This window comes from Pan troglodytes, chromosome 8 (genome assembly GCF_028858775.2).
Source record: "Pan troglodytes isolate AG18354 chromosome 8, NHGRI_mPanTro3-v2.0_pri, whole genome shotgun sequence".
Classification (NCBI taxonomy): domain Eukaryota; kingdom Metazoa; phylum Chordata; class Mammalia; order Primates; family Hominidae; genus Pan; species Pan troglodytes.
In genome coordinates this window covers 66,712,332-66,734,522 of record NC_072406.2, presented here as the reverse complement: position 1 = coordinate 66,734,522, position 22,191 = coordinate 66,712,332, and the positions used below count along the sequence as shown (strand labels likewise).

At 33.0% G+C, this 22,191-nt stretch overlaps 1 protein-coding gene across 8 annotated transcripts in view; it reads left to right on the top strand.

Annotated features, from left to right (window-relative positions):
- PCDH15 (protocadherin related 15) overlaps positions 1–22,191 on the top strand; it is a 1,753,436-nt gene that overhangs the window by 1,220,416 nt on the left and 510,829 nt on the right. For all 8 annotated transcript variants that reach the window (XM_054659631.2, XM_054659630.2, XM_054659628.2 and 5 more), the window contains 2 exons: positions 4,163–4,273; positions 16,442–16,612. In XM_054659631.2, the coding sequence (XP_054515606.2) occupies positions 4,163–4,273; positions 16,442–16,612 (282 nt within the window). The remainder of the gene's footprint in view (positions 1–4,162; positions 4,274–16,441; positions 16,613–22,191) is intronic.

The window sequence follows — 22,191 nt, the reverse complement described above, 5'->3', positions numbered from 1 at the left end:
AATCTACTTTTTCCCCTTGCTTAATTTAGCTTTTTTTTTTTTTTAAACTTTTTAGGTAAACACTTTAGAAATATCATTAAAGCAAGACTTTTACTTAGGGTTGATCTAATCCAGTATTCTTTTTACTAGAGGAAAAAGAAGTCTATCGTAAAGATATCAAAGATATCTATATTTTGCTTCTAATTTTCTTGATTATTATTCTACATTTTAGAGACAGAATGAATACTCAATAATTGCTTAATTAATGAATTAAATTTAATACAGTGGCTTTCAATATGCAACATTTCAGAAGCACCATTGATGATAAAGTATATCCTATTCTTATATTTTATAGAATACAAGTGCTAACAAAATGAAAATCTAGGCCAGGGATGGTGGCTCACATCTGTAATCCCAGAACTTTGGGAGGCAAGGTGGGCACAACCTTGAGGTCAGGAGTTCGCGACCAGACTGGCCAACATGTTAAAACCCCATCTCTACTAAAAGTAAAAAATAAAAATTAGCCAGATGTGGTGGCACATGCCTGTAGTCCTACCTACTCAGAGGCTGAGGCAGGAGAATCGCTTGAACCCAGGAGGCAGAGGTTGCAGTGAGCTGAGATTGCACCACTGCACTCAAGCCTGGATGACAGAGCAAGACTGCATCCATCTCAATAAATAAATAAATAAATAAATACATATAAAAAGTAAAATTAAAATCTAAGAATCTATAAAATCTCTAAAGGATAGATTTAAGATGATAAGAATTCAGTGCAATTGAAAGTGCTCTGAAGATCAATAAAGTCACTAATAACTATTATTTTTAATAATTCTACAAACGTCCAATGAAAACTGTCAACAACAAAAAAAGTATTGCAAAGATTCATTAAGTTGCTTAGCTAGACATATAAGGATAGGTTATTTCTGCATCACAGACTGAGACCCTTGAGGAATCTGTCAAGCAAAACAGAAGATCCCAAATAAGTGTTTTTTGGAAAAAATAATGTGAGATCACATCAAAGACTTAAGTCTAAATTACATTTAAGAGGTTTCACTGAGTAAAGTTTGCAAAGATTAGTACACAGAGAAATAAGTGATGGGATATTTAAGCAAGAGAAAAATAAGAGCAAATATCAGGTGTGAAGAGCCATGGCCTGTTTGGAGAAGAGAGAGGCCTACAGTGTAAAGACATAGAGACAGGAATAATCATGTATCAAAGTGCTTTCAGCTGCAGAAAATTTACTATATATATAATATATATATAATATAGATTATATATTATATATATTATATATATTATATATTATATTATTATTTATTATATATATTATATATAATATAATATATATTATATATAATATAATATATATTATATTATATATAATATATATTATATTATATATAATCTATATTATAATATATATTATATATTATATTATATATATTATATATATTATATAATATATATTATATATAATATAATATAGATTATATATAATATAATATAGATTATATATAATATAATCTATATTATATATAATATATAATATATAATCTATATTATATAATACATTATAATATATTATAATATATAATCTATATTATATAATATGTTATAATATATAATCTATATTATATATATATGTAAAAAAACTAAATTAAAGATGATTTAACCAAAAAGGTAATTTATTATCTATCATAATAAGTTTTTCAGAGATGGGGTAATATCAAGATTTGCTCAGCAACTCAAAGACAACACAGATCCGGGCTCTTTTTATTTTATACTCTGCTATCACTAGCATGTTAGCTATTTCTCCGTAATTAATTTTATCAATAGTCCCCAAATGGCTGCTGAAGTTCTAAATTTTATATCCTGACAGAAACTTCTATAACATGAAAAGGGATTTTTAGCTTCTCTCTGTCTTTGCAATTAAGAGAAGTTTTTTCATTACTCAAAATGGAATCACATGTACATTTGCAAAATACTTCCTGGTAAAAGAGAATGGAATTACTGTTTTTAAGCTAGACTATTCAAGACTCATCTCATTTAGAGACATAGCCTCCTCTGAGGCACAATGTCACCAGATATGTGAGCTAATTTGGGGTTCTGAGTCCAGAGATGTGGTAGTTTTGTGGTAAGACCACAGTATCTTCCATATTTTTGCTAGAAACCAATATATATTTCTATATTATTGAGTCACTAAAATGTAATAACCTCATAACAACACCTTAGGATAGGTTTAACAGTGTAAATAGCAATTATTAACTAAGATTTTGCCCATATTCAACTTACATGTTTAGATTCAATCATTTTCACACTCCTGTGTCATAACTGCCAGCCCCACTCATAGGTATAAGCAAAGTTGAATAGGCAAAAAATTAGGGAAAATGTCAAATGTCTGTTTTTAATTGTGTTGTTAATTTTCATTTTCTGTATTTATATTTTAAATTGTTACTTTTAAATGACTGCATCCAAGAACGATTTGCAAGGCCCATTGCATGAGGAGCACAGAATGAATCATTTAAAAATATATATTAATTCTGCAAAATGTACAGTGTGTGTGTCTTTATGCATCCCAGAGAGAAAGAGAGATAGAGAGACAAAGAAAGAAAGAAAGGAGACAGATCACAGCTCTAGACATGGAAGGCTAAACTACACACATTTCATTGATTGAGCCTGAGCTGAGAGATTTGAATCAGCTTTTTTTTTTTTCATTGAGTTTAACTTCTTATGTGACTCTTAGGAATACACTTACACTAAGTTGAGGGTGTAAACACTCTCTCTCTCTTCCTCTCTCTCTCTGTTTCTCTCTCACATACACAGTTTTTTTCTTCTTCCACACTTCCCCTTCCCTTTCTCTTCTCCTTCCTCTTGCCTTTTCCCCTCATTTTTCTCTCCCTCTCTTTCCTTCCTTTTGCAGCAATCTAATGCAGATTCAAACTAAATATTTCACCCGATGTGATGTCCACAACAAAAATCACAAGCACAAATACACAAGGCAACTGAACAACCACAAGACAATTTCAGTGAACAAAATAACACTGAGTTATTGAGCCTACTAGAAACAATTTTATCATTCTTTAAAATGGCACTAAAATACAAAAGTGACATAAGGTCTTCTTAAGAATAAGAGATTTATCTTATAAATTATACTCCCTTAAGGTGTGAATACAGTTACACTGAGGGCTGCTTATACCAGAGCACTAGTGTTGCCCTTATGACTTCCATGTTACCAGGAAAAAACTCAGTCCTAGACAGGGCAGAGAACTTAACTAATGAGCAGAAGTTGTGGAACCTAAAAGAAAAAATTGATATATAACCTGGATTTTTTTTTCCACAATAATGAACTGATTCAAGTTCACGCAGTCATGCTCTGCATAATGACATTTTGGTCAATGATATATCACATAGCAAATGGTGGTCTCATAAAATTATAATGTTGTGTTTCTACTATACCTTTTCTATGTTTAGATTACATTTATAGAGAAAATACTGACCACTGTGTTACAGTTGCCTATAGCATTCAGTACAGTGACATGCTGTACAGGTTTGTAGCCTAGGAGCCATAGGCTATATCACCTGTCCTAGTATGTAGTAGGCTGTACCATTTTAGGTTTGTGAATCTACACTCTATGATATTCACACAATGACTAAAATCACCTAACAACACATTTCTCAGAATGTACCTCATCACTAAGTGACTCGTAACTGTGTTTTTTTGTATTTAATGCCAGATAATACTTAAAAATACTTAAAAGACAGAATGGATATCAATGTTGACAATTGATACTATGTAGAAATAACAGATTTCAGTGTTTGAATGCTTTGGTGTTAAAGAACACAGTGAAAAGATAATGTGGTAACAGGGAAGTTTTTCAGATACCTGGACTTTGATTTAGAACTATTCCAAGACTGTTGATGAACAATACTAATGATATATTAAAAACTATGACAAGAAACAAATTTTCTGGTTATTATTACCAAAGGACTCTGGGGAAACCCATTGATCAAAATTAAATGTTTGGAAGTATGATAACAATATTGACTCTGAAGCTTATAGTCATTCTATTTTCAGATGATAAGCATGTCATCTCTAACTTCCAAGAGGATTAATCCAAAATATTGAGTTATTAATTCATCTTACATTCAAATAATCTGAAGTCTGTATCTTTAATATTTGCAGACATCCAATGACACCTTTGAAATTCCCCTAATGTTGACTGGAAATATAGTGTTAAGGAAGAGGCTCAACTATGAAGATAAGACTCGCTACTTTGTCATAATCCAAGCTAATGTGAGTATTCAATTTCTTTTAAATTTCTTCTGTGAATTTATGAAGTAAAAAACTCATCCAAAATGTATCAGATACTCTTGGAGAGCTCTGTGTCACTCACTTCTTCATCAGGGCACTCCTGCCCTTGGTGTTTATATATAATACTCTTATAGATGGAGAAAGGGATCGAATAGGTTGTTTTTATTCACTGTATTCTTTGACCTCTAAATTATTCATATGTATTACCCATTATCCAACCTTTTTAGACTATACTGAAATATTTTTCAAAGTAGGATCCTGCAAATTAACAGCAGCAGAATCACCTTGGGTGTGTATTAAATATACATATTTCTGGACCCTACCTCAGATGTTCTGAATAAAAATCTCAGATGATGGAAGTGGAATATCTGCATTTTTAATTAGCTCTTCAGAGAATTCTAAGGTACACTAAAGGCAAAGAATCATTGCCTAATTGGTCGTGTTCTTCCTCATGGCTATCATTTATTGAGTAGTTGTTCACTAGATATCAGCTGATATTCCCATAACTGAAGTTTATGCTAATGTATGTAGATAACAATAACAGGACATCCAAACATATGCTTGTAAAACACAGACATGGTTTATATACTTATAAAACATAGATATCCTTACATGCTTATATAACATAGACATGCTTATATGCTTATAAAACATAGACATTTATTATAGTTATTATTAGTGGAAGTTTAATAAAATTTCTGGAATTATGCGGCTCAATGTTTGGTTTGACAGTTCAATTATATCACCAGGGACTTAGGTTCCTTCCATCCTTATACTTCCCTCTTCTCTGGAATGTGGTTATTTTCCCAATGCCTTATCAGCTGGGAGGTATTTGTGTACCATGGCCATAAGCATCACAACTGCATTTCAAGTCTGAATGCAGCAGGCAGAAAGGGTAGCAAAACTAGGATTTCTTTTACGTTTATTGATTCTTCCTTCTTTTATCTGGGAAGATACTCTCTTCAGAGTTCTCTCCCATCCATCATCTCCTTCCAGACTTGTATCACCTGTGTCAGCATAATAGGAACGAAGGTTGAGGAAGTCCATATGTATCAAAGGGATATGCGGTATTCACTTCTGAATTATACTATGTATAGTTCATATCCTGAGACTGGGCACACTGATGACCTGAAAGCATTTTTCTTTTCTTAGCAAGAAGAATGGGAGTACCCCTTGAGAAAAAAGCTAGAAGGGAAGGTCATATAAAAAGTCCCATATTAAGTGACAAGCTTACGTTTTTGAAATAACCGTTAAGAAATGAGGCATAAAGATATAAAAAGTATGGAGAAATCTTGAATGCATACTTATAAGCAAAATAAACCATTAAGAAAAGGCTACATACTGGATGATTCCAATATATAACATTCTGGTAAAGGCAAAGCTGGGGAAATAGTATAAAGATCAGTGGATGTCAGGGATATAGTGGTAAAGGCAGGTAGAAAGGGATTAATAGAAGGATCACAAAATATTTTTAGGTCAGTGAAAATACTCTAGATGATACCATAAAGTTGGATAGATATCATTATACATTTGTCCATTCCCATAGAATGTACAACACCAACAGTGATCTTTAATGTAAAGGATGAACTTTGGTGATTATCATTGTTCAATGTAGATTCATCAATTGTAACCAATGTACAACTTTGATTAGGGATGTTGTAAGTGGGGAGGATGTGCATGTGTGGAGACATGGTGTATATACCTTCCTCTCAATTTTTCTATAAACCTTAAACTGCTCTAAAATAATAGCCTTTTCTTTTTTAAAGCTGCTATACTCTGAAGCCATCCTGTGCCTTTAATGACTCCTAAGCATTGTAATCTTGCTCATACAGCAGAACAGAAAGATAGCAGGGGATGCTAAAAGGAAAATAACCTCAATTAGCTGTTCTGAAGAAGTTAACATGAAAAAATGTGTCAGAAACTTGTCATTTTCTTGCCTTTCTTAGAGATATATCACCTGACACAGAATGTGTATGTGTATAGATAGATACCTAGATAGATATATAATTAGGGATATGTAGATAGAAATATGTAGATAGACATATAGATCTAATTTTTGAAGCTAAGTTTGTAAGCTTTTATTTGTATTTCTTCAGATTTTAAAAATGATTTATTATTTTATATATTATAATTATATATTATAATATGTTATATGTATTATGTGTGTATATATTTTAATGTCATGTAACATAGACCAGAGTGAAAACTGTGGATATGGGGAAAAGTAAAATGTATTAGGGAGGGCCACTCAGAGTTTTTCAAAAACACAGAAAATTCTTTTTTCTATTTAACTGAAGATGTGAAGAAAAGGTAGAATGTCTTTTTTATGAAGTCAGATTGCTGTGGAAGGTATTTGTAAGCTATTTTTTTTATCATGCAATTAAAAAGAGATAATTTTTTAATAGAAATGCAAGGTAAAAGATTCTGAATTGGTGTCTAGTTTTAAAATATTTGTAAAGACATCTGGAACAACTTCTATCCAACATGATGGACTACTCATCACTGAGGTAGTGACAAGTTTTTAGCATTTCAGGGATAAAATTATAAAACAGAAGTACATATGTGAATTATCAAAAGGAAGGAATAGCATTAGGAAGAAGTCAAATGAACATTTGAATTTAAATGCAATAACAGTTTTTGTTATAAACTTAAGTCATACAGTACAAAATGAAATGTTAAATATAGAAAGTTATAACATTTTAAGCATTTTTAAAAGTTTTAAGAACAAATAATTTTAATAGCTACATAATGTAAGATAATAATAATGGATCACCATTGATTCAACAATACTCCGTTTTTGTTTATTTGATCATTTGTTTTTGTCACCAAATTGATATCTACCCTCATGATGTTCAAGAGAGGCAGTGAGTGTAGTGAATTATGTCACCTGAGTTCAAATCTCAGTTCAGCCATTTACTGGCTGTGTGATTTGGGGCATGCTTTGTATGTTAATTTCCTAACCAGTAAAATGGGTATATTAATAAAACATACCACATTGTTCTGGTTACAATTAGCTAGTTAGCAAACAAAAAAGTACTTAGACTAATGCTTGAAATATATTGAGACATTATTACAGTATTATATAAATCACTAAAATACTGGTACTTTACTGTTTAAAAATCAGTAATTAAAAATGGAATTGCTTTGAGAAAATTATATGTATGCATATATATGTGTGTATGTGTATTTGTACATATATATTCACATACTTTTTAATCTTAGTAGATAATGCTATATTATTTTTCAAAGTGTTGTGACATATCACACTTCCACAAATGATAAAGAAGGATGCTCATTTTCACTACATTTTAAATCTGTAACTTAAAACTGTGGGTTGTTGGAGGTGGAAAGTCAGCTGAGACTTGCTTGAGGGCCAATTGTGGGTTTCTCTTTCAAACTCTGAGTTCAGTGATCTCACATTTGCAGCCATGCTGGGAGCATTTACAGTATGGAAAGTGCCAGTGCTACAAATCAGGGCTACTTATCTGATAGCTGGTTGTTAATCATTAACTGTTTTGTATATACCAATAGTAACATAAGTCTAACATATCTTTGTTTGTATATGATAATGATATCCATATATCTAAAATGTACCTCCATTTTTTTTACATTTATCTTGTTTGTTTGCTTATTTATTTATTTATTTTGAGACAGTCTTGCTCTGTCACCCAGGCTGAAGTACAGTGGTGCGATCTCAGCTCACTGCAACCTCCGCCTACGGGGTTTAAGTGATTCTCATGCCTCAGCCTCCCAACTAGCTGGGACCACAAACGTACCACCACACCTGGATTTTCTTTTTGGGAGGGGAGGAGAGTATTGCTATGTTGCCCAGGCTAGAGTGCAGTGGCATGATCTCAGCTTACTGCAACCTCAGCCTCCCATGTTCAAGCTATTCTCGTGCCTCAGCCTCCTGAGTAGCTGGGATTACAGATGCGTGCCACCATACCCAGCTAATTTTGGGATGTTTAGTAGAGACGAGGTTTCAGCATGTTGGTCAGGCTGGTCTCAAACTCATGGCTTCAAGCAATTCACTCACCTCAGCCTCCCAAAGTGTTGGGATTACACGCGTGAGCCACTGCACCTGGCAGTGGTTTTTTATATTGTGTTGGTGGTATGCACAATGTAAGTCATGTACATTAAGCACCAATATATTATCTTGAAGTCATAAGGAGAATTAAGATATGAGCAATCAATTTTGACTTTAAAGTATATGGCCTCTAAAAGAATAATTACAGGTATCATGACAAATTATTGAACATTACCCAGCTTTGACCTGGTTTTGCTTATGTTAAAAATATTTGATTTTCTAAGAGAATCCTTCAAATTACATGTAGTTTGGAGGTTTCTTTTTATCCGTGTTTACATGTTATGATCCGTAATTAAGGTAATTGAGTTTTGACTGACCCATATTAGAAAACCCTGTCACATCTTTTTTTGAGAATATTTGCAATATTGTCACCCATGCTATTGACTTCAAATATAAATACATAATGAAGGAATGATTAATTCCAGACAAAAATTTTGGGAGTAGATCTAGAAAAAAAATTAGAGATATGAAAGATCAAATGGGTTTTCTTTTTGTTGAAATTTACTACATATTATTATAACCTCAACTTTGATATGTTACCCTAATTCACATAGAATCAAAGTAATCTCTTTACATATCATTTTTCTTCAAAGCAAACTCTCTTTTATATTATTGTTATCCCGAGTGAAATATATAAGAACACTTTTGTAATCAAGATTTCTTAATTACCAGAAAGAAAAAAGTTTATATTTACTTATTTTATAATTTATTTATTTATTTATTTTGAGATGGAGTTTTGCTCTGTCACCCAGGCTGTAGTGCAGTGGGGTGATCTCGGTTCACTGCAGCCTTCGCCTCTCGTGTTCATGATTCTCCTAACTCAGCCTCCCGAGTAGTTGGTATTACAGGCATGTGCCACCACTCCCGGCTAATTTTTTGTATTTTTAGTAGAAACGGAGTTTCACTGTGCTGGCCAGGCTGGTCTGAAACCATTAACAACTTCAAGTGATCAGCCCACCTTGGCCTTCCAATGTTCTGGGATTACAGGCATGAACCACTGCGCCCGGCCTAAATTTAATTTAGAATCATGGCAAGAATAATTTATAATTTCTAAATTATTTTATGAATAGCAAGGGTGTTGTATATTTCTCAAATAGCAAAATCTAGAGAAGGGATGCTAGCTATCTTTCCTAACAAGATATAATTCCTAAAATTATAATATTACTATTTCTTTATTAGCTCAATTTTTTATCTTTATGGACAGAAATATTCAAATAAAATGTGTAAGCATTGCAAACTTATGTGTTTGTATAGGTAAAATTAATTTTCTATATTTTATATTTCAACCTTGTAAACAACTTTTCAGAAATAACCCCTACCCTGACCTTCCCTCACTTCTGCTTCCTACTGATGTGTGGAATTCGTGTTAATTGTAACCCCATTGTTTTAACTCTGCAAGTTTCTTGGGCATTTTCTGAGGAGTGAGAGCGAAATGGGAGGATAGCAGGTGATGGTTTATGGGACCTAATATTTACTGAGTGTTTGGCTACTAAAGATACATGAGCATTTGGGGCTATAAATGATGATATAATTCTGTCTACTGGTTTGCATAAAAAATAAGAAATATTAGGCAAATATCTCAAACAAAAAATGTTTTCAAGACAATAGAATACCCAACTTCCTCTGGTTAATGTTCATAGAAGCATTATTTTTTTCCTCAACTTTTATTTTAAGCACAGGGAGTACATATGCGGGTTTGTTACATGGGTGTATTGCACTCAGGTAGTCAGCATAGTACTCAATGGGTAGTTTTTTGATCCATTCTCTCTCCTTGCCCCAGTAGTTCACAGTCTATTGTTCCCAGGTTTATTTCCCTGGGCACTCAGTGTTTAGCTCCCATTGAAAAACTGATATTATGTAGTATTTAGTTTTCTGTTCCTGCATTAATTCATTTAGGATTATGGCCTCCAGCTTCATCCATGTTGCTTCAAAGGACATGATTTCATTCTTTTCTATGGCTTTGTAGTATTCCGTGGTGTATATGCACCACATTTTCTTTATGCAATCCACTATTGATGGGCACCTAGGTTGATTCCATGTTTTTTGCTATTGTGAATAGCATGGCAATTAATGTAGACATGCATCTGTCTTTTTGGTAGAACGCACTATATTTCTTTGTGTGTATACCCAGTAATGGGGTTGGTAGGTTGAATGGTAGCTTGGTTTTAAATTCTTTGAGAAATCTTCAAACTGCTTTCCACAGTGTCTGAAATAATTTACATACCCACCAACAGCATATAACCATTTCCTTTTCTCTGCAGCCTCACCAGTATATGTAATTTTTTGACTTTTTAATAATAGCCATTCTAACTGGTATGAGATGATATCTCATTATGGTTTTGATTTGCATTTCCCTGATGATAAATGCTGATGAGCATGTTTTCATATATTTGTTGGCTGCATGTATGTCTTATTTTGAGAAGTGTCTGTTCATGTCCCTTGCCCCTATTCTAATGGGATTGTTTGTCTTTTGCTTCTTAAATTGTTTAAGTTCCTTATAGATTCTGAATATTAGACCTTTGTCAGATGCATAGTTTGCATAGCTTTTCTCCCATTCTTTCCATTTTCTGTTTACTGTATTGACAGTTTATTTTAGTGTGCAGAAGCTCTTTAGTTTAGGTGCTACTTGTCAGTTTTTGTTTTTGTTGCAATTGCTTTTCAGGATATCATCATTACAAAATCCTTGCTAAAGCCAATGTCAAGAAGAGTTTTAATAGGTTTTCTTCTAGGATTTTTATAGCTTGAGGTATTACATTTACATCTTTAATTCATCTTGCGTCAATTTTTGTATGTCTGGTAGAATTCAGCTGTGTGTCTATCTGGTCCAGGGCTTTTTTTTCGTTGGTAAGTTTTTTATTACTAATTTAATATCAGAGCTTAATATTCATCTGTTCAGGGTTTCAATAGTTTCCTGATTCGATCTTGGAACATTATGTGTTTCCAGAAACATATCAATTTACTCTAGATTTTCTAGCTTGAGGTTGGGGAGACACAATTCTGTTCAGAGTAGTGGTTGAACTTGTTTAACTTTTTAAAAGATATTCTTGCTTGCCAACTAGAATCACAGTTTCCTAACTTAATGTAATATCCTGTTATTTTTAAATAATTGAAGTTAAATATATATTCTTATTTTTAAAAAAAGAAGAGAAATGCAGATGAAAATGGGAAAGGGAAGAAAGGAGCTCTTCTTTGTGGATTTTAATATATATTAGATTATCACATAACATAAATGAAAACATAATTAAATTATATGGAATGTTTATAGAAATAGTTATTTTTTATTTTTTACCACTCACAATTTAGAATGTTATTTCATTTACTCAGAAGAGCCTTGAGCAGTAGTATATTACTATAAAGATCAAAAGTGTAGGTTGTTTTGTTTTTTCTGTTTTTGTTGTTTTTGTTTTGATTTTTATCTCAATTGCTGAAGGATTATTTTTTAAATGAATATTTTCAGATCAAATCTGATTCCAAATTGGGAGAACATCATGAATTAGCATTACCATTATGGGCTCACAAGTTATGAGTGTGCATGAGACATATTTTTATATATTTTCCTATGTGATATGTGTTGGTGATAAAATGTGAGAGAATTCCCACGTGTGGAAACTGTTAGTAGATTTTGTTGCTACATCTCTGCTCACAATCGTTTTGCCAGGATTATTTTTATTTCCCACTTAAAAATACAAATTTTAGAGCTCAACACTTTGTAAGCAATATCTTTCCCCAATATGAGAAAAAACTCCTATTATGTATTTTGGTATACACTTCCTGTAAATACACTATCTTTAACACACCAGTATCTATTCTATGGAGTAGTGACAATGACCCAAAGAAGCAGATAATAGTGAGAGATTTGATGCTGACAGACTGAAAGAAAACATAACATTAAAAAATTCAAATTTGTTTATTATAGTGATTTGATGATTACATATAAAGAAGGCTGAGTGACATGGAAGGGTAGAAATACTGCCTCTGGCAGTTATATGCATGTATGTGTATATATGCATATATATGTGTGTTTATATATGCATGCTACATTCATGTATCACATAAAATATTATAAATATTTAATATTTATTATCTATTTACTATTTTTATAAATTAAATTTAGATTAATTCAATCTTTTAAAACTTCATAAGCAATCATTATTTTAAATGGTGGGTTAAAGCCAGGCACATACCTATAGTCCTAGCTACTCAGAAGGCTGAGGTAGGAGGATTACCTGAGCCCAGGATTTTGAAGTCAGTATAGGCAATGTAGTGAGATTCTCATTCTAAAATAAATAAATAAATAAATAAATAAATAAATAAATTATAAATAAAAAAATTTTCAAATATTAACTCCAATGCCACAAGTAAATTTACAAATACATATTAAATATGTCATTTTATTAACTTATGTTATTTATGTTATTGAGAAAAAATGTCAAATGTAAAATCATTAATAAATGTAACAAAAGTTTACCACCCCTATTAAAGAAGCTTCCAGTTTATATATATATATTTAGAAATTTAAAGATTTGTTTTAGTTCTTAAACTTTAATATAACTTTAGAAATATGGAAGATGAGATTACTTAATGATTTAAAACACTGGATGATGCAACACAAAGGGAAATGTATGTGAAAATATAACCTACTAATCTTTATGAGGTCACATTATCTTAACATTAGTAATTTTCAGTACTAAATGACTCTCTTAATAATGGGATGAGGAAACATGTCCTCATCATTTTTTTGAGACCGTCAGAAGCAGTGTATTGGAATCTGCCCCTTGGAAGCTACTCAGGATATGCTGACTGAACAAATCATTACATCATTTGTCTATTAATTCATATATTGTAGACATAGCTATAACCTAATTAAATAAAAGATCAGTATTAAAAAAGTGGCAAGTTTGATGAGCTAGTTTTTTTTCTAAAATTTAAAATATACACATACATTTATTTTAAATTAATATTTTTCTACATGTTCAAAATTCATACATCTTAAGAATAGTTTATAAAGTTAATTTGTGAACCACCAAAATTATCTCACATGCCACATGTTGCTCCAACTCTACTTTTCAACTGGCCTAGAGGTTGATATACATATGGGAGTGCATATACACAGCTCCTTAAACAGCTAAAGAAGGTGTATATATTTAACACAATGAGAGGGAGGAGGCTTCTAAGGGAAGAAAAACTAGGTTTCTAGGAGTCAAAGGGGAGATTAAAATAGCTTGTGATCGTGTTTATGTAGGTAAGAATAGATTTCCTTGTTTTTTCTTCATTTTCATAAACTTTCTTGGGAGAGGGAATTCATGGCAGCCTCACTCCCATAAGTATCTACTTTTAGTGACATAAAAGAAGTTCAGAAAAGACTTCTTTCTGTTTGTTGAATCTCAAATGTCTTTAGGTTTGAATAATCTTTATAGTGCCTCTAGGGATCTGAGTGAGTTCCGAAACTTTGAAAATTTAAACATTTTGTGTTCTTTTAAGCTATAATTTTATCACAGTATGTCTTATACTGTATCAAAATATCAAAGAATCCTGGAACCACAAAGTTATTACATTCTAGACAAGGTTGTACTGACAAAATTCCACCAACAGAAATTCGTGTTTCCTAAAACTTTACCCTCAAGCATTGCTTTACAAGTTTTTATGAGCAACCAGACTGGGAATGAGCTTAACCAAAATGTACTATTAACCATGCTTAACAAGAGGGACTTTTTTTTTTAATTGGAAGGCAAATATTAATGTCTGGGAACTGTCACAAAGGAAGACATTTTATGAACAAAAAAATAAAATACAGGTCTGTTAGTATAATTACTTTTAAAAATTATTTAACATAAATTAGCAAAATAAGATTAGCCATTTTAAAGTGAACAATTCAATGGCATTTGGTGCACTCACAGTATTGTACAACCACCGCCTCTATCCAGTTCCCAAACATTTTAATCACTCCAAAAAGAGCTGGCACCACTCATGCAGTTGCTTTCCATATCCCCTCCCCAGCTCCTTGTAGCCACCAATATGTTTACTGCTGCCAGATATTGCATATAAATGGATCATATAATATGTGACCTTATGTTTTGTCTGGCTTCTTTATTTGAAAACATGATGTTTTCAAGGCTCATTCATGTTGTTGTATATATCAGTACTTCATTTCTTTTTATGCTTGAATCATATGCTATTGTGTGTACATACCACAATCTGTTTATCCATTTATTCATTGATAAATATGTGGGCTTTTGCCAAGTTTTGTCTGTTGTGAATAGTGCTACGTGAACATGCATGCAAGTATACTTGTCAATGTTGTACAAAATAGAATTCAAAAAGGCAGAAAAGCATAATAGTTCTTCAAAATAATAACTAAATGCTGTGAAAGTAAAAACATTTCCAGATTCTGTCATAATGAATGATGCTACCACCACCACCCTTGACAATGGATGTTCTTCATGGAAATGACTTAGGTCCAGTATTATTTTCTTCTGTCCTATGACAAACATTCTTCAGATAAATATAAACAATTTACATTTCTAATAAAATTACTACCCATTCTTTAAGTGTGTGCTGTCCATCATGATTTCCTTCCAAAGAAATGAAAGGGAAACAAGAAAGAGGAAATTTATAGTTGAGAAAACTGACTAGATACAGCCTCAGCCAGGTGATGAAGTTAACAACCGTGATAAGTCATATTAGTCATATACTTTTGATAAATATGTCAAAATAGCAGTTGACTTGTGGTTTTCCTACATAAATCACATAACCCCAGTTGAATCTTGAGGAAAACACCAGATAAACACCCATTAAGGGACATTCTGCAAAATATCCAGCGCTCAAAATTGTCAATGTCATCAAAAACAAAAGTCTGAGAACTTGTCACAGCCAAAATGAGCCTAAGGAACCATTATGACTAAATGCAAACTGGTATCCTGATTGGGATCCTGAAACAGAAAACTGACATTAAGTAAAAACTGGGGAAATCTAAAGAAACTTTGGATTTTAGTTAGTAACAATGTATTCCTACAGCAAAATTGCACTAGACAAAGTTAAATGATAAGGAAGACTGTATTCACAGCTATTGCAATAGAGAAGAGAGACCAGAATACAGACTAGATCTGAACTGATCTCTAATAGAAAAAATGGCTGGAGAGCTGTTAAACACTCCAGTGGACTTGGGTGTGGGGGAATCACAGACCAGATGTGTTTACTAATTGGCATTCCCAAAGGAAAATAAATTTCCTTGAATTTTCATGACAGAAAGTAGTTTTAGAAATTGGAGCAAGCCTCCAAAGGAAGTCAGGCTCCTACCCTCCCACAGAAACTGGGAAATACGGGCTTCTTCCTTGACTATTACATTTCAAAGAGATGGCCCCCCAGGGCATGAAAAAGATGGGCCTGGTTTGTAGAACTGACAAGCAGCTTATAAAAGATTAACATCTCAGAGGCGCAGAGAAAGAATTTACAATAACAAGGTTTCTAAAGTAAATGCTCTAATGAGATGAGAGTGACCTTTATGGTTAGGCTGTCTAGTAATGTGAACTGTTAGGTAAAGGCCTAACATACAAAAGCTTAACTACTGTAACATACTTTCAAGAAAGTTGCTTTGAAGACAATTGGATCTCAGTTTACATCCTGACTCAAACACTTAAAACTGGTTTAAGCAAGTTAATTTACCAATCTTTTTTTTTTTTTCAATGAAAACTAAGTCTACATTGTGCCTAATTTCTTTTTTGTTGTTGTTTTTTGAGACTGAGTCTCACTCTGTCGCCCAGGCTGGAGTGCAGTGGCGTGATCTTGGCTCACTGCAACCTCTGCTTCCCAAGTTCAAGCGATCCTCCTGCCTCAGCCTCTCAAGTAGCTGGGACTACAGGCTCCTGCCACCACACCCAGATTTTTGTATTTTTAGTGGAGGTGGGGTTTCACCATGTTTGCCAGGCTGGTATCAAACCCCTGACCTCAAGTGATCCACCCACCTTGGCCTCCCAAAGTTCTGGGATTACAGGTATGGGCCGCTGCTCCTGGCCATTGTGCCTAATTTCTATAAACTACCTCTTGTTTGTTTTTCTCTCTAACAGGACCGTGCCCAAAATCTGAATGAGAGGCGAACCACCACCACCACTCTCACAGTGGATGTTCTGGATGGAGATGACTTGGGTCCAATGTTTCTTCCTTGTGTCCTTGTGCCAAACACTCGTGATTGCCGTCCACTCACTTATCAAGCTGCCATACCTGAGTTGAGAACTCCGGTAAATATACTCTTATCTTTCTCCCTTTATTTGCATGTTTTAAAACCCAATGGGATCATGTTCAAGTATTTTGTAGACATAAAATTTATAATAGCAAAACTCAGTATATGCACATTGAAAAATATTTATGTCCAAAACTATTTTCAGGGAGTATGAATACATTTTTAACACAAAGAGTAATTATATAATTTACAAAGTAGAAAGTATGTTATGAAACAACAGTCCAACATGGTTATTTTATTTTATTTTTTTACCAATAAATCACCAAGGAGTTCACTAGCCATTCTGAAAAACTCCAAATAATCAGTGCAGCATTTTCTTAAATACATATTTAAACATGCAGTCGTAAGTCAGAGGACACACAGGTCAATAGGATACATTTTTGGCCCAGTAGAATTCTGAAATGTTATTGGAGATTATGTTTGGCTGTTTGAAGGTAGGAGCTAACAAATACTGAATACAAATACTTACCTCTTAAAGTAAAGATATAGAAAAGTGAAGCATGAATACATATTTTCTACACTTAATCCTGTATTTTTGATAAATGCTAATGGAGCTATAAATTTCTGTCAGTTTGGATTTCACAGCTTGGACCTCCCCAGATGATTGATGTACATACCTAAGAATAAGAATTTTAAGGCAAATGGATATTCTGCTGAGGCAAAAATATCAATTTCTCCCCTAAAAGGTGTATTTGTGTGTGTGTGTGTGTATACACATATTCTGTTTTTAAAAATTCCGTGGTCTAGGATTTAACCATTTAACCAGTATTTTTACTATTTCCCTGGAAAGCAATCAGCTCTCTGGGTTCCCAAAATGGCTCAAAGTGTTAGAATTTGTTGGAAGCTACTTGACTTTTTTTCCTCAAAATACATGAGAACTGAAGTTCTGAGGGTCCTCTATTTGAGATTTTGAGGAATAGAACAGGAATGCCTCCTAAATGTAAAGCCAGAGTGCTTATCCAATGTTATAATATTAAAACATCTATTGGTTTTTCTCACAGCAGATCTAAAATAGCTGAGAATCACTTTTGAGTCTACTCACAGCAATGATCACTGGTCCAGTTAACTTGCATGAATAAAAAAAACAGCTGGAGAGAAAAATAAATAGTTATGTGCATTGGATAAAAATATGTTTTCAGCCAAATGAATTATTTTTGCAGGCAAAAAAGCTAATCAGAACTTGACTGGACAAAATAGATGTAGAATACCTAAAGTTATATGCCATTATGTTATTTTGTTGAATCCCAGCCAAAAAAAACAAAAAAAAACAAAACCCAAAAAACAAAAACAAAAACAAACAAACAAAAAAAACACACAAACTATTAAAGATGGTGAACATAAAAATTTTACTTGAAAGGACTGGTAAAAGTAATGATGACAAACATAATTTTTATAAGGCTGCACACCTACTGCCATCTGCCCTTCGACAAAGCTGACAAAAGTAGTGGGAAAAAGACTTCCTATTCAGTAAATGGTGGTGGGAGAACTGGCTAGCCATATGAAGATTGAAGCTGGACCCCCTCCTTATACCATAACCAAAAATCAACTCAAGATGGATTAAAGACTTAAATGTAAAACTCCAAACTAGAAAAACCCTGGAGGACCACCTAGGCAATACCGTTCAGGACAAAGGCACAGGCAAAGATTTCGTAACAAAGAACCAAAAGCAATTGCAACAAAAGCAAACATTGACAAATGGGATCTAATTAAACTTAAGAGCTTCTGCACAGCTTAATAAACTATCAACAGAGTGAACAGACCACCTACAGAACGGGAGAAAATATTTGCAAACTATGCATCTGACAGAGGTCTAATATCCAGCATCTGTGAGGAATTTAAAATTACAAGAATTAAATAAAAACATCAAAAAGTGTTTTCTTTTGGACATGAACACTTTTCAAAAGAATACATACATGTGGCCAATAAAAAAATGAAAAACAGTTAAATGTCACTAATCGCTAGAGAAATGCAAATCAAAACCACAATGAGAAACCATTGCACAGTCAGTCAAAATGACTATTATTAAAAAGTCAAAAAATAACAGATGCTGGCAAGGTTGCAGAGAAAAGGGAAAATTTATACACTGTTGGTGGGAGTATAAATTAGTTCAACCATGTGGAAAGCCATGTGGCAATTTCTCAAAGAGCTAAAAGAAGAACTCCCATTTGATCCAGCAGTCCTATTACTGGGAATATACCCAGAGGAATATAAATCATTCTGCCATAAAGACACATGCACATGTATGTTCATGGCAGCACTATTCACAATAGCAAAGACATGGAGTCAATCTAAATGCCCATGAATGACAGATTGGATAAAGAAAATGATGTACATATACCACATGGAATACTATACAGCTATAAAAAATAATGAGGTCATGTCTTTTGCGGGAGTGGGAGGCTAATTTCCTTAGCAAACTAACACAGGAACAGAAAACCAAATACCGCATATTCTCACATATAAGTGGGAGCTAAATGATGAGAACTCATGAACAGAAGGAAGAGAACAACAGACCCTGAAGTCTATTTGAGGTTGGAAGGTAGGAGGAGACAGAGGAGCAGAAAAGATGACTATTGGGTACTGGGCTTACTAACTGGGTGATGAAATAATCTATACAACAACCTCCCATGACACGACTTCACCTATGTAACAAACCTGCATATGGACCCCTGAACCTAAAATATAACTCTTTTTTTAAAAAAGTTTCATTTTTATTTATCTTTTAAAATATCTACAAGAGGGTGGGTTTGTTCCATGACTAATCATTGTTTGTGCATGAAATTTAAACATGTAAGGTTCAAGTATATTAGGCTGGCATTAACATCTTTTAAAATTTCTACAAGAGGGTGGGTTTGCTCTATGACTAATCATTTTTTGCACATGAAATTTAAACATGTAAGGATCAAGTATATTGGGCTGGTATTAAAATGTGCATTTTTGTTTCATTCAAAAATTTCTATTTGGAAAGACAACAGTGAAAAAACAAATATGCTGAAACAAATATTTAATACTTGATAATAATCTTTTTCAATCATCCCCATACAAATTTGCCACTCTGTATTGAGTGTGTGTGTGTGTGTGTGTGTGTGTGTGTGTGTGTACTTCCAATTAAAATCCTTTTAAATATAAAAAAGGAAAAAGAAAAATATATTTTTAGTATTAATTTATGTTTCCGAGTTAATAGATTCAGCTAGTGTACCAGTGGGACCCCAAGAGAAGGTATACATTGAAACCGCAATAATCCAATTCAATGAGTCAGTCTGATGACTGTTTACTAGTAGTTAGTTCATTGATGAAAGTAAAGGAAGATAGAGACTGCTGCTTGAAAAGCAGAGTGTACAAACTTAATTTTATAAAGGATCATTGAGCTTCCTTTCCTCTCCAGATTACAGACTGAACATCTCTCTCATTCCTATGCAGTTTAGTGCTAGAGACCAGATTATACTTTCAATTTGGGGTAATAACATAAGTGATCATAATGTCTAGAGGTTGTATAGAATGTTCTGTTCGTAATGAACTATGCTAAGCTCTGCACAAATATTAACTGGTTGCATGTGTTGAATATACACAAAAACGTTTTTGGTAGACAGTTTAAGTATATAGATACAGATATAATTTAGGAAGAGTAAATAAAATTAAGATACATTTGAGTCCTAGCTCTACATGCAAAAATTGATAGCAGGTTTTTTCTGGCTCTGGCAGCCTGGGTTAAGTTGGAGATTCACTCTGTAGGTGGACATAGTTGTTGAAAAATATTTATATCCAAAAGTATTTTCAGAGAGTATGGGCAAATTTTTGGTCAGAATGCCTCACTATCTCCCTTGTTGTACTATAATATTCATATTTTGAGTATCAGTACTCAAAGTAGAACTAGTCCAAGGATAAAACTTATTCAGTCTTCGGATGACAAACCCAATCCAATATTAAATATTGCATATCCTAACATAAGGAGAATAATGAACTAATGGTGAAGAAATAAGTCAAGAAATTTTTTATGCTCTGAATCCTTTGTAAAGTAGTGTTTGGGCAAAGAGCATGAAAGATCCCGAGGATAGTGGATTCTTGCCAGTAAAAAAAGGAGGTCTTTAACTGAAGATCAATAAATCTTTTTTTGAACAATTATTCTTTTATTTTCTTTTAAAACCTTGCTTTTTGAATTAAATATTATGGAAGAAATTCTGGAATGATCAATCTTGATCCTTTTATCATTTTTAACAGATTGAGCCATTCCTTAACATACTTTGAAAAAATGAGAATTTAAGGTTTATACATTTAAGTAATTATGGCAAATATTTATTTTTTTATTTCATGTACAAAAATATAGATATATTTACTTGTAAGCCTAGGCACTTGGTCAGATTATCCGTCACTGTATAACAGGCCACCAAAACTTAGTGGGCTCAAACTATTATCATTTAATTTGCTCACTAAGCTGCAATTTTAGCAAGACTTGAGAAAACATCTTATCTTTGCTCCATGCAGCATCAGCTGTGGCACTTTAACTGAGGGCTGGGTGCCACTTTCATAATGATTAACCTAGATGGCTACCAAGTTGATTTTGGCTGTTGGCTGGTGCTCATCCAGGGTTGAAGACTGAGGCTTCATTTTCACCCCACTGAAGCCTCTTATAGGCTGTTGGGGCTTCCTCACAGCAAGACAGTGGGTTGTCACAACAAGCTTCCCAAGAGAATTAGGCAGAAATTTTCATAAATTAGCTATGGAATTTGAAGGGTCAGTTCTGTTGTAGTCAAATCTCTGCCACTTTCAAGGGGTAGAAACATACTCCACCTCCCTATATGAGGAGTGTCCAAGTCACATTATAAGAAGAGCATATGGAAAAGAAAATGTTATTGTGGCAATCTTTAGAAAATAAAATCATCCTTAGTACTGGCATCAGGTTTTTCTGTACATTGTTATGTACATTGTTATTTTGAATCCATTCTAGAACACTAGGTATAAAAACTGGAGTTAGTTTTTGAGCTTCACATTCAAATTACTGTGTTTATGTCTGTACTTTTATTCTTTTTGATTGTCTCTTTTTCTATTTTCCTTTATATATTCTGCTAAAATTTCATGAAATTTCAATAAGATCTTGCTCTCCAGAGTGAGAGCTAACCATTAATGTCAGCTAAACAGAACATGTTGACTCTAATTACATACTTGCTGATCCTTTCTTGAAAGAATTCTTCAAATTTTGGAAGACTTGCCACCTGTTCATCTATGTTGATGTGAAATTTTCCTTACTTTGGTGGTATTCTTGACTTGAGAAACCATTCCTAACCCCATTATAATACATGCAGAATTTGTCAGTTCAGAAAAACTTTTAAAAATCTAGTCTATTAATAAATTTATCTCATGAACTATGATATAATAAAAATAAAAATCGCTTTATATCAAAATTTAAAGTCACTTGTTTAGAAATACACTGATTTTATAAATGTAGATTACATGGTTTTCTAATATAAACAACTCTCTTTGGCAAATTAATGTTTTCACAAACACTAAGATTAATATTATATTGAACACATAAATATATACATCTGGTATTACAAAGGTAGAAAGCAATTCATAGTACTC